Genomic DNA, 12,519 nt, shown 5'->3' on the forward strand with positions numbered 1-12,519 from the left:
TCGCAACTCGTCGGGTTTTATACAATGCATGGAACCCGAGACATATGTCGGGAAAATGGGTATTACATTAAAATGGTCAAAATGGACATCGACCTCCACCATCTTCACGCCTTCTCCATCTTCAAGGTCCTAATTTAAACCTAATCTAAGAAATTTATGACTAGGTGCATACAAGTGAAAGAAACAATCATCACAACTAAGATCAAAGCAATTGGGAATTGGGGTAGAACCCATGTATGATTGGCTCTAAGAAAAAAAAGCACAGAAATCAAGCACTTTATAAAGAGCAACTTTCATGAATGGAATTTCCTGAGGAGTATCAAGTTCAAGTAAAGTCAAATTCATGGCCGAAAAGCAACAATCGCTAAAGCATGCAAATCAATCATAAGCAAATCAGAGAATGATGCATGATAACTGATTTGTTAAGCCACCTAATCAATGCATGAAAAACATGAAATTTGAACATGACGTAGGGTTAAATGTGAAGAAAAATTTTGATTTAGACATTTAACCCTAAATCCATGTGCAAAAGGCCACACAAATCCATTAACATTGATATGTGATTTGTCATTAGGAGCAAAATGCATAACAATTTAAATTGCTACATGTCAACTTGAATTCTAAGGTTATTTGACCTTAAAAATTCTCAAATTTTAGCATGGGATGGATATGGATATTATGGACAGCTTTCATTGAGAATTTATCCTCAAGATCATTATGTATAAGATCACACAAAATTGGTAGACAGTTAGATTCATAGAGACAAGACAGCACTGCAGGTCAAGACAAATTCAGACTTCAAAACTTGATCTTAAAAAAAGAAAAGCGGGGCAAATGATGGGCAAATTGGACAAACTAGGCATTGTTAGAAACCTCAAGGTGTCCTTTACGAATTCCTATTAGGTGACAATTGCAATTTAGGTCTTTTTTCTAGCTCAAGCAAAGCCATTTGTATAAGTGGTCAGATCAGATCATAACAAGCAGAACACATCAGCAGATTAGTGCTCTTTGCAAGAAGCATCAGGCAGGGCAAATGGTGGCCAAATCGCACATATAATATGTCTATGGAAAGCTTGAGAAGTCCATTACAAATCTCTAGAAGACATTAAGTCCTAATAACATCATCTACCAGCTCAGTCCAGTTAAAACAGAAAATCGCAGAACAGCAAATCAACCTAAAAACTACTGCAGAATTGACAGACTTTGTAGGTGTTTTTAAGTGACCAAATGACGTCCTCTCAGGGCATGTGAACTATCAAATCGAAGCTTGAGAAGTCTATTTTCTATGTCTAAAAGGGCTCGAGATCAGAAAGCGTCATCTATCACTTCATTTAAGCCAAAACAGAAAGTCTATCACAAACACACGAAATTGCAGATTAATAGAAATCAAACTCAATCAACCTCAAGTAGAACTTCAATTAGTGAACTCATCATCAAATAAATTCGGTGTTTCACCCTCTCTGTGGGATAGAAATCCAAACAGCTAAATGAGGAGATGAACCAAGAACTACAGATCGGGTTCTTTGCGAATTCACTAGTTTGATTATCCTGGTTGTGAACAAGTATTGCGTGAAAAATATCAAGAACGCACAGCAGTCTCCTCCTCTTCCTTGCGGACTCAACATCTCAAAGTAACATGCAGGAGAACCATTTGATATACAAAATCACACATGAACAGAATTTGATCCACGCAAACAATCATGAACAGCATTCGATATACATCACTTATACATCTAATTAGTTCACATTTCAATCAACTATATGCAGGAAATCCAGCAAAGACACAACCAACGCAATTTCAATTGAATATCAAGACGTTGGTAAATAGAATGCAATAAGAACTATCGGCAATGGAGTCAGGCTTTCTATCGAACAGGTTGTAAGCATGTAGTGTGAAGTACTATTGACACCAGAATGGCACAGAGCAATACAGAACAGAGACATCAGAATAGAAAATCTATGTGTGACATCCCGATTTTCCGATTCTATTTTTAATAAATTGAGACGGGCATTTCATTAGCACGCATATGGTTCTTTTCCTTAAGTCGGCCACTCATGTGAAAACTAGTCTATCGGGTGAAGTCGTTAAGAAATTCTAATGCATCAGACTCGAGAATTTGGCCAGGAAGCGACCTTTCGATCGAGCTAATCTGCAAGGGTTATTACGACACAAATAAAAATCGATTAGAGACCGGAGATAGGTCGACTCGACAGAGGCATGTGATCGAGTGTGGGTGATTCCACCGGATCGCACAATTCTTGTCGATCGGCACTGGACCGACTTTTCTATCGATTGGGTACCCTGTGTTCATATTTGAAACATTGAGATTACCCCGACAACCGAAAGTCGCCAATGTTTCAAAGATGTACATTGTGGCTTGAGATGATCAACCACAGGTCAAATGCGTAAAAATTTCTAAAGGCTACCCGGTAGGTTGGGCCGCGCTAGTATCGTGCCAAAGTGAAATTAACCGTGGAATTGAGATCGAATCGAAATTGGAAAACTGGGTGTGTCACAAGTCATTTTAGGATCATTGACTTATCTTTGGAAGATTTTTCATGCAATCGAGTTCTTTGGCAAATTAAATCCGAAAATGGCTAATTTGGCTCGAGAAATAGTAGGCCTGCGTCTTTGGTCGTGCTTTTGGGACTTAAGTTGGTTATATGGACAAGTGAAGATGTAAATTGAAGTGTGGTGACATTGGATTAATTTTATGAACTTCAATTGGATTCAATTGGAAGAGAATTGAATGGAATTGGAGAAATTAGTGTACAAGAATTGGACCCCACGGAAAATGAAATTTGTAACTGTGGAAGAGGTTGTGGAGGATTGGGTGAGTGGAGTGTGATGTCACCCATGATGTCATGGTGGTGGGCCATTTTTGTGGGTTAAAGAAAAGAAAAAGAAAAAAAAGAAAATGGTCCATCATCTCTCTCTCTCTCTCTCTCCTTCTTCTCTCTCCTCCCCTCTCTCTCTCCCGTTGCCTCTCTTCTCCATTTCCATGGTGCGAAGACCAGAAAAATGCAGAGAAGAAGAAGCCGCACCCATGGCTGTCCACTCCTGCTCGCACGCCGCCGCCGTCCGCCGCCCCGCGCCCGCGCGTGTGCGCCTCGCCGCTCCACTCCGCTCCGCTCCGCCCAGCTCGCGCCAGCAGCCACCGTCGTCGTCCTCACTTGTCTTCGCCTCCGGGAGGTTGTTCGGCCAGCCAAGGCCGCGAATCGGCCGCCATGAGCCACCGTGCGGCCCCGCCTTAGCCCGCCGGAGCTTCGCCTTGCCTCCGCCGCCCTTGGCCGCCTCAACCGGCGCCGGATCCGCCCTCCATCGGCCCCAAACAGAATCTGGAAAAATGGTTATGGCAGCGGGTGTTTGGCCCGTTTTGGCCGCCTTCCCGAGCCCGGATGCTCGGCCCACTTTGAGGAAAGTTGTTCTCCTCGGCGTCCCCGTCGTTTTGGTCCGCTCGGCTCGCTAATCCGGTGAGTTTAGCTCACTAAACCTCGCTTAGAGGGTTAATTATGCTTAGGGAGGTTTATTTTATGTTAAGTATTATTAGGTTGTTAGTTTAGGTTAATTAAGAGTAGATTTGATTAAGGTTGTGGTTTAATTTAAAATGTGCTTAATTAAGGGTAAGTATGTTTATTTAAAATAAGCCTTGATTTGACATAAATGAATTTACTTTTGATTTATTTAAATGTCTCGAAATTATTATATAATTTAATAATATATTTTATTCGAAATTAATAAAATATTATTATTTAATTATTTTCGGAATAAATTTAATTATTTATTAAATTCCGAAAATTTTGTCGACCCTAAATTCTCAGAATTTTCGTGCCGTCGGCTAGTGTAGTCAGATTTTGAAATTGATAATTGGATATTATAAATTGAATGTGGATTGTGAAAAATATGAATATTATTATTTAATTAATTTTCGGAATAAATTTAATTATTTAATAATCCGAAAAATTATTTTTGGACCTTAAATTCTCAGAATTTCGTGATGATCGCTGCTGTGCATTTAGAATTTAAATTTGATGAATTGATTGTGGCAAATGGAGTGTGATTGTGATAAATAGGGATTCTTTATAAAATCCTAAGTGTAGAAATTGATGGGAGATTGGCCGTGATTAACCACCTATTAGAGGTCGTGCCCAGTGAGGCCGTGATGTACCACCTATGAGAGATCGTGCCTAATAGGGCCGTGATGAACCACCTATGAGAGGTCGTGCCTAATAGGGCTGTGATGAACCACCTATGAGAGGTCGTGCCCAGTGAGGCCGCGATGTACCACCTAGGAGAGGTCGTGCCCAGTGAGGCCATGATTGACCACCTATGAGAGGTTGTGCCCAGTGAGGCCGTGATGTACCACCTAGGAGAGGTCGTGCCCAGTGAGGCCGTGATTGACCACCTATTAGAGGTCGTGCCCAGTGAGGCCGTGATGAACCACCTAATTAAAGGTCGTGCCGAGTAGGGCCGTGATTGCCACTGTTTGTTAAACCTTCCTATAGGGTCGGGATTGAAAGCAATGATTGATTTGCTAGAATGACATATAATCGGCCGAGTCAATTGATCGCTGAGACGATCCAAGTGGTTGAATTGTTTGATAATGTGATTGTGCCATGGTTGTTTGGTTATCATAATTGTACGTGGTTGAATTATATAAATGGTGCTAACTCGCGGATGAAGGCCGAGGCGAGATAAGTCTTCGTGTGATGTGGCTAGGCCACCGGGCGTATTTTCTTTCTAATAGGGGTTTAGGGGGTTGAACTTGCTGAGACATCGTCTCATCCCGGTTGTGGGATTAAAATTTCAGGTCCTCGGTGGACGGAGCGGCCAGATAGCTTTGGTTGACATTGAGGAGTTGCAGAGGTGAAGTCATAAGGGTTGGAGAGCGTGTCCTGCTAGTTGGTTGTAGGATAGTTCCCCTTTTGTCGAGCTGGTCTATTTTGTAGAAAGTCTAGTGTTGTATTTAAACCCTTTGTGTTTGTAAATGAGTGTTGGTATTGTGATTGGTTGCCTGCTTTTCTATCCCAAGTTAAATGTTGTCAGGGGATTTATTTCGCTTCTGCATGCGTAAATAAAATGAATGGGTCGGCGACATATCCTGGGATGTCGCATTTTTGATCGACCGTAGTGGGATGTGCGCGAGCTCGGGGTTCGGGGCGTGACACTATGCGTACAAGCAATTCTTACCACTTAACTTAAAAGAAACAACCTGGCGGTGATGAGGTGATGACGATTGATAGATCAATCAACCAGGGGATCGAGGAGGATCGTGTAAAACTCCAAGATCATTCGGCCGTTTTGCAGAGAGAGCGAGAACTTCCAATCGAGCGCCTGAGAGCGATCGATCGAGGAAGAGTCAGTTTCCGAGAGAAAACCAAGAGAAAAAGAAAAAGAAACAAAGAGCAGGTTCTCCGTCTTTCTCGCATAGGCGAACACCGGCGGCGGAACCGGAAAGAACTCCCACTCCACTCGGCCGGAGACGGGAATTTCAGCGAAGGAGGAGGTTGCTCGCTTCTCTCGGTTGCTGTGGGAGAATCGGCGAGGGAGAGAGATTTCCTCCCGCACAAGCTAAAGTTCACGAGCCTCACCGGCGTCGTCGCTGGCGCCGAAGCTGTTCTTCTCGGGCGCCATGTCAAAGCGCGGGGCTAGATCGGGGTGGCTACCGTGCGCGTTGACTGAATCAAGGAACGGCTGGCACCATTGCTGAAGGGCCCTAACCACCGATTCAGAGGAAGAGATCGTCGGTTTTGGAGACAGCCAAAGGAGAGAGAATCAACCAGAGAGAGAGCGCTTCAGCCCGCCAAAACTGATCGATCCCCCCAGAGAGAGAAGTCGTTTTAGAGAGAGAGAGAGCATCCCAGAGAGAGTCCGTGAGAGAGCAAGAGAAAAAGAGAGAGCGAGAGAAAAAGAGAGCCCCCTTTTCTATTATTTTTTTTCTTTCTTTTATATTTTCTTTTTCTCTCCTTTTTCTTTTCGTTTTCCTTATTTCTTATTTTTTCTCTTTTCATTTCATTTCATTTTTTTCTTTTTGTTTTCTTTTGTTTTCTTTTTGTTTTCTTTTTTCTCTTTATTTATTTATTTTTGGCTCTTTATTTTTTTATATTTCTGCAAAATGGATGATTAAAATGTCGACGAAAATTTTAGGTGTCAACAGCTGCTCACCTAAACACTTTTATCGTCGCATGGCAGAATAGATAGTGGTGCTTGTGCCTTCTGTAACGATGTACCGGATTCTATTGACCATCTGTTTTTTGGATGTCGTGTCACGGCCGGGGTTGCCTTCTTTTGGGCGGCCAAATGCAATCTACCTTGGCATAACAGGTCGTGGGAGGATAATATCTGTTGGGCCACCGCCATGCTTATGGGAAATGAGTTTTATACGTGCATAGCTCGCTTCTCCTTCAAAGTGCTGTGTCATATTATTTGGAACAACAAGAACAGCATTCTCTTCAAAGAACAGCCTCTTTCTGTCCCAGTTATGAAGAACCATCTCTTCAAAGTGGTTAGAGATAAGGAGATCACTGTTAGGAATGTTGAAGATAACTTCAAGAATAGAAGGTTGCAGCAGAGCTAGGGTATTGACCCGGTCATCTTTTCGGTGGATCGTTAATTCCCTTCCTTTCAGCTAGTGCGTCTTGATTAAGGCAATTGGTGCAGCGACTTTTGCTGCTTCCTAAAGATGGTTCTCTCCCTACCTAAGAGCGTTTTGTATCTATTCACCGATTGTTCTTGCTGTGCTTTTCCTTTCTAGTTGTTAATGGATTGTCAAGACTGTGGCTTTTACACCCGGCATCTTTCCACTCATTATGATATGTTGTTTTGAGTGTGGGTTTTGATGCCGTGATCTTTTTGTTCAGTTGATCTTTTCTCAATATATTTATTACCTTTCACCAAAAAAAAAAAAAAGAAGAAGAAAACTAATGAAACTAATCTTTCAATGGCAAACCCAATTATAAATGATTGATAAACATCGCAGAACTAGAACCAAACGTGAAATATTCAGCATCTATCATGCATTCTCCTACCATTACAAGCATCAGAAACACAGAAGCGAAACTGAACCGACTCTAATTGAATGGAGGGGCCACGAAATTCAACGAAAACGCGACGAACCCACCGTTTAGCGAAGAGAGAGGTGAGGAGGGCACGAAGAAAGATTGAGACCTTGATATCAGAGAAGGCCCAATCCGCAAGAAGCCGAAGCTCTTTCCCTGTTAATCTCCCACTTCTTCCTGCAGCTGCAACTACGACTGCGACGGGGCAAGCACGAAGTATGTTTGCTTTTTGTTATGCGCTTTTATTTTTTTATGGTTGAAAGGAAAGTGAAATAAGAGAAACTGTTGGCCTTTTGCCGCCTGCAAACATTGGGCCTAACTTCATTGAGCTGGGCTGGGCTGGGCTGGCTTTAGATCTGATTTTCAAGAATTTTTCTTTCTTTTTTTACCCTTTTTCTTCGACGCACAAATTTTCTTATCATTGAATTTATAAAATTACTCATTCCTTCTTTTCTTCCTCAAATGTCTTTAATCATACTTTAAATATACATTATTCGCCTATACTGATGTAGAGTTTCAAAACTCAATATCTATATAGTTAATAGTTAGTGCTGAAATTATCAATTCCATCTCCCTTTTTCATTTCATTACCCTCATTGAGAATTTTTAAAATGGAAAATCACGTAAATACACTTACATATGTACCACTGATTTTATTACTTCGGTATCTTTTTTCGCTTTCTTAATCTTATTTTTTTTGCTAATATATAGATAACATTTACATTATCAAAATGTCTCTTGAAATTTAGGGAAAAATAATTGTGACTACAAAGTATTTGAATGGGTAGTTTAAGGTTGAAGGTTTGATCCCTAAAGAAAGCAAAATATTAAAGTATCCAAGGAAATTTTCAAATAAAGAGCTAAAGTGGCCATGTCACAATTAAAGAAGGGTTGGACTTACTAGCTAGTCAAAGGCATTTTGTCTTCTAATTTTTTTACTTTTATTCTTTTCTTCTTTCCTTTTCATTTTTTCTTTTCATTTTCGCCAATTGTCAATCTCAAGCGATGGCTAGCTATCGACGATGCCCAAAGAGGGACAAGTGAGGCCCCTCTAAAGCCACATGGGAGAGCCGACATCATTTGGGCAACCTTCACTAGCCATAGGCAAGGCCAATCCTCGCTAGATCTAAGCGAGGGTCAGCTCACCAGTGCCTAGCGAGGACTCAGGCAAGGCGACCCTCGCCAGCGGCAAATGAGGGCTTATAAGACCTCGCCCAGGATTCAATCTTGTGAAAAATCGTGTCATTCAATTAACTCCGTCTAATTCAACTAATGAAACATGTTTGAAGTGGTATACTCTAGACTCTAAACTTTCGCATGACACACCCCTCTCTAACCTTTCACAAAAACGTCCGTTTCTTGAAATTCTAATATGAAAAAAAGTGGAGGGAGAGAGATAGAGTCCTGAACTTTAGAGTTGACTCGCATTAGATCCCAAAGATTTCAAATGATACAACCTTATTGAACTTTGAATAGAAATGTGTTCTTTTTCATATTAGATGGAAAAAATGGATGGAGTGCCGTGGAGCTAACTTATGCCTATTTTATTGAAGGTACTATTTATAGATTGTAAACAGAATTTCATATTTGGATTTTTTTTTTTTTTTGTTATAGAGATTAAAATTTTATTTTTCTTTCAAATTTCAACTGTAATTACTTTGTTTTTGTGAAAAAACTATCACTTCTTTTGGTGACACGGTGGTGACTGGCGATAGCGGCAATTGATCGGTGAGTAAGGATGATAGCAGGAATAGTTTGATATAGCTATATAACTGTTTCCTAAACTCAAACCCAGATAATCTAAATATAACCTGGTCCAATTGCAAGATAAAGTTTTAGATGGTGTCTCAAACTTGTCCACTTATCATTAAGAGACTCCAAAAAATCTTTTTTGAACCTAACTATGCATTATTAGTTAGATAATTTTGTGTGTATTAGGCATGTTGACACCAAAAAAATTGCCCAAGTCCCTGACCGTCGACTCGGATTGGAGGAGATCAGCAGAACATGGTTGAGGTAAAATTCACTTAATCCTTTGGGTTGGCAACTATGGGCAATCAACAAAAGTGATGAGAAGTCACCGATAGGTGATGCAATAAAAAATATACGGAGTCTTGAGCCACGAGTGTCGAGGAACAAGATTTGGTTTAGTTGATGAAGGAATTGAAACTGGAGTGAAGATCGATAAATTAAGGACTAGAAAAGTGTTCAGGACACGAAATCAACAGTCTCGAGTACAACCATAATGACCCATTCATTTGTAAAGCCAGCACGATCATCAAATTGCGAAGCCATAATTCTCAAAAGCCATGAATGATAATGGCCGAGAAACATGAGCTGTTGTAACTGCGAAGAGGAGTGGCAAGCTGTGGAAGTACTCGTTGACGTGGGGCAAGTGATGAGGCCATAATGATCGAGTAGTGAGTATTTTAGTAATTGTTTATTAATACATGCTGCTAAATTTTAGAAGTCGCGTAGAATATCATTTGTCTTCTTTGTAACTGTTGTTAACCGTCGTCTAGTAGCTATAAATATCAGGATTGAAATTTGAAGAAGGTATGACTGTAATTTGAAGAAGGAATGACCAATCAATCAACGAACACTAGTTGTTCGATTTCATCTTCTTGTTATGTTTACATTCCAATACCTCTTTACATGATTGGTAGCGATTGTTTCTAGTCTTTGTACTTCTAATTTTCTTGTCAGTTCGCGTTTCCTATCAAATAATCAGCAAAAGACTCATCATATCCTGCATCAATTGGTTCATCTATCCATTCTTTAAAATATGCTTTGTTGATATTTTTGGCGAAATAAAATAATACTAATATTTTTAGAGCAATGTAACCAGCTAGTTTCGAGTTTCAAATAAATAAATAAAAAATCCAAACCCCATTTAATTTTCTAAATAGAAACTCAAACAAGTCTCGCAATTCCTAAATCCAACCTTAGTCACGACTCTACTGCTAGGTGGGAAACCCGATGTTACCGTGCCCATGATCATTGACATGGAAAAGATGACTCGGGACTTTTTATTTATGTATTTAATTTGTTAATGAATGATAGAAAACATGTACATTTATACAAATTTCAAGGTGGTGTCCAATACTCGAAAGATTAGGGATCTAAGTGTAAAATTTTATAGGATCACACCCAATTATTTTAAAAGTTTTAGTCATTATAACTTCTACTTTGAATATTCGCACACCAATTACATTCTTTTTTATGTATAAATTAAGTAACATCGTCTCTATCCAGCACTGTGAAGACTCAAAACCCTCAAGCCCTCCTGTGCGAGTTCACTTTGTACTTTCCTTGAGAAAATTGTGCTGTGCTTGACTTTGCAAAACAGGCCCAAGGCAGGTCTGGCTAGATTCGGATTGAACCAACCCCCAACAATACTCTGTCATGCAATGCATGGGAATGGACTTCTGAACTCACTTTTGATAGAACTGAGTTGTTTGTGGTGATTGGATTGGATGCAATGAGGAACACACGGATAATAAATCAATGTCTATAAACGAGGGTAAAATGTATGACATATGTAGTACATATGCAATGGAAAATAGTTTTCCGACATTGCTGAGGAGCACTTTACTGGACACATATTTGATGCCTCATTCTTGTTTTCCGATATTTCAAATTTAAGGATCTGCCTCTCCCATGATTAATTTCAACTGTTGGAACAGAAACACTAATGTCCAGGTCATAATCTGCTGAATCAAGCGACTATGTAGTTCTCTGACTGAATGCGTCAATGACTTGACAAGAATTTCTTCGGTCTCTCTTCTAACCCACTTATGAGTTGTGTATCAGTTGGGACTGCAACTTTTAACCGCAAAACAAAAGCACTGAAAAAAAAAATCAATGGAAATCTGGAGATCTCGCCTGTATACATAAGTGCCGCGACTCTGCGTCACGAAAAGAACTCGTTGACGAAAATTGGAATGTGGTTTGAAAGTTATCAATGCCGGATGACTATCTATTTAACTCGTGCTTCGGTTCAGCGTCTCGTTGTACTGAAGATACGATATCTGCCTCTGGAGCTTCATTTGCTCGTAGAATTTGGCTATGAACTCCTCCGCTCTTGAGTCGATCCCCCGCTCTTCCTCCTCACATTGGATCCTCCCGTTGTCGTCGTAGAAGCACTCTTGCTCATCTGCGTTTTCTAGGAAGAAGCTCTTCTTCGTACTGTCATATCCATTATAAACTCCATTGCCATCCTCGTCATCGAACTCCATATCGAAATCGACTTTCGGGTTGACGCACGGGAGCATGAATCGCATGGACCCAGGCCGGTGCATCTTCACGTGGACAATTGGCGTCCTCTCGAAGGAGAGCTCCCGCTCACCGTACCAGATGTGGCCACGAGGGGTCGCCCCATGGCCAACGGTCTTGAGGAACTTGGGCACGAGCAGGCGGATCTGCAGCTTGAATGCCCCACCTCGCCTTCCCCAGAGCAGCGAGAGGCGCAGGAGGTTCCACGCCCGGCGAGAGATGCTGGACTTGTTTGCCTTGGCCATCTTTTCGGGCTCCCTCTGTTGATACTCAGATAGAGGTATGAGTGAGCGATGAAGGTGTGGATGTGTGCAGAGGGATCAAAAAGCTGGTGTGCGTTGTGTGATCTGAGAGAGAATGAGCAGAGTTCGGAGAGTTTATATACTGGATGCGAGATGTCGCACAATAACGCGGCGTTAGAGAAAGAGGACAGAGCAAGAGCTGTTTGGTGTGGGGACGGGAATGAATAAGGGTGGTGTGAACTGGTAAGCAACACGGCTGTACGCGGACTTCGATAGATCTGCTGGATCTTTGTTGTGTTTATTTGTTCCTTTCTGCTTAGGAGCCGCAAATATATATATAGAGCCTAGGAGGCGCAAAGAGACCAAAACATCCCTGCTTTGTCAAGAAATTTATCCCAAACCCTTGCTTATTCTCAATCATACACCTCTCTCTCTCTACCCTGATCTGCCGCAGACTCGACTTTGAGGGGGTGGGAAAAGGAAAGAAAGAGGGCAGTTCGATCTGTCCAAAATGTGTTATGCTAATGTCTTGGTCTCTCAATAGGTGACTTTGAGATGTAAAGTTATCCCCTAAAGTTAATCCGTCTTGTGAAAAAGGTTAAAAATTGTGTTGTTTGGCGTAGTTGGTCGGGGCACTAGACAATTTCTAACTTGGGAAGTAAAAGTTACATTTTCAAAATTCAAAAACTACATGCAACCTGCTCTAAGTCAGGGCTACATGCGTGGGCCAAGCCTTGGATTAAGACCAAATCACCGGACTTGTCGGGTGTTCAACCAACTTTCGGGCCACTAAACCTCCGCAAGGTTTTAGGTAATTTATGACTAATAAACTGAATCATATTTACAAATTTCACCAACTGCCCGTAAACAATTACTAAGGCTTATAGAGTACTTCACGACCTCTGGATCGTCGGACATCTACTCTTATAGCCCAATTCCCAAG

General features: G+C 41.1%; 1 protein-coding gene across 1 annotated transcript; it reads right to left on the reverse strand.

Moving 5' to 3' along the window:
* Positions 1-11,042: 11,042 nt before the first annotated feature.
* LOC104456717 (hypothetical protein) lies at positions 11,043-11,579 on the reverse strand. The gene has a single exon (XM_010071569.3). It carries the CDS (start codon positions 11,577-11,579, stop codon positions 11,043-11,045), a length of 537 nt encoding a protein of 178 aa, XP_010069871.2.
* Positions 11,580-12,519: the final 940 nt, after the last annotated feature.

This window comes from Eucalyptus grandis, chromosome 8, assembly GCF_016545825.1.
Source record: "Eucalyptus grandis isolate ANBG69807.140 chromosome 8, ASM1654582v1, whole genome shotgun sequence".
NCBI classification, from domain to species: Eukaryota; Viridiplantae; Streptophyta; class Magnoliopsida; order Myrtales; family Myrtaceae; genus Eucalyptus; species Eucalyptus grandis.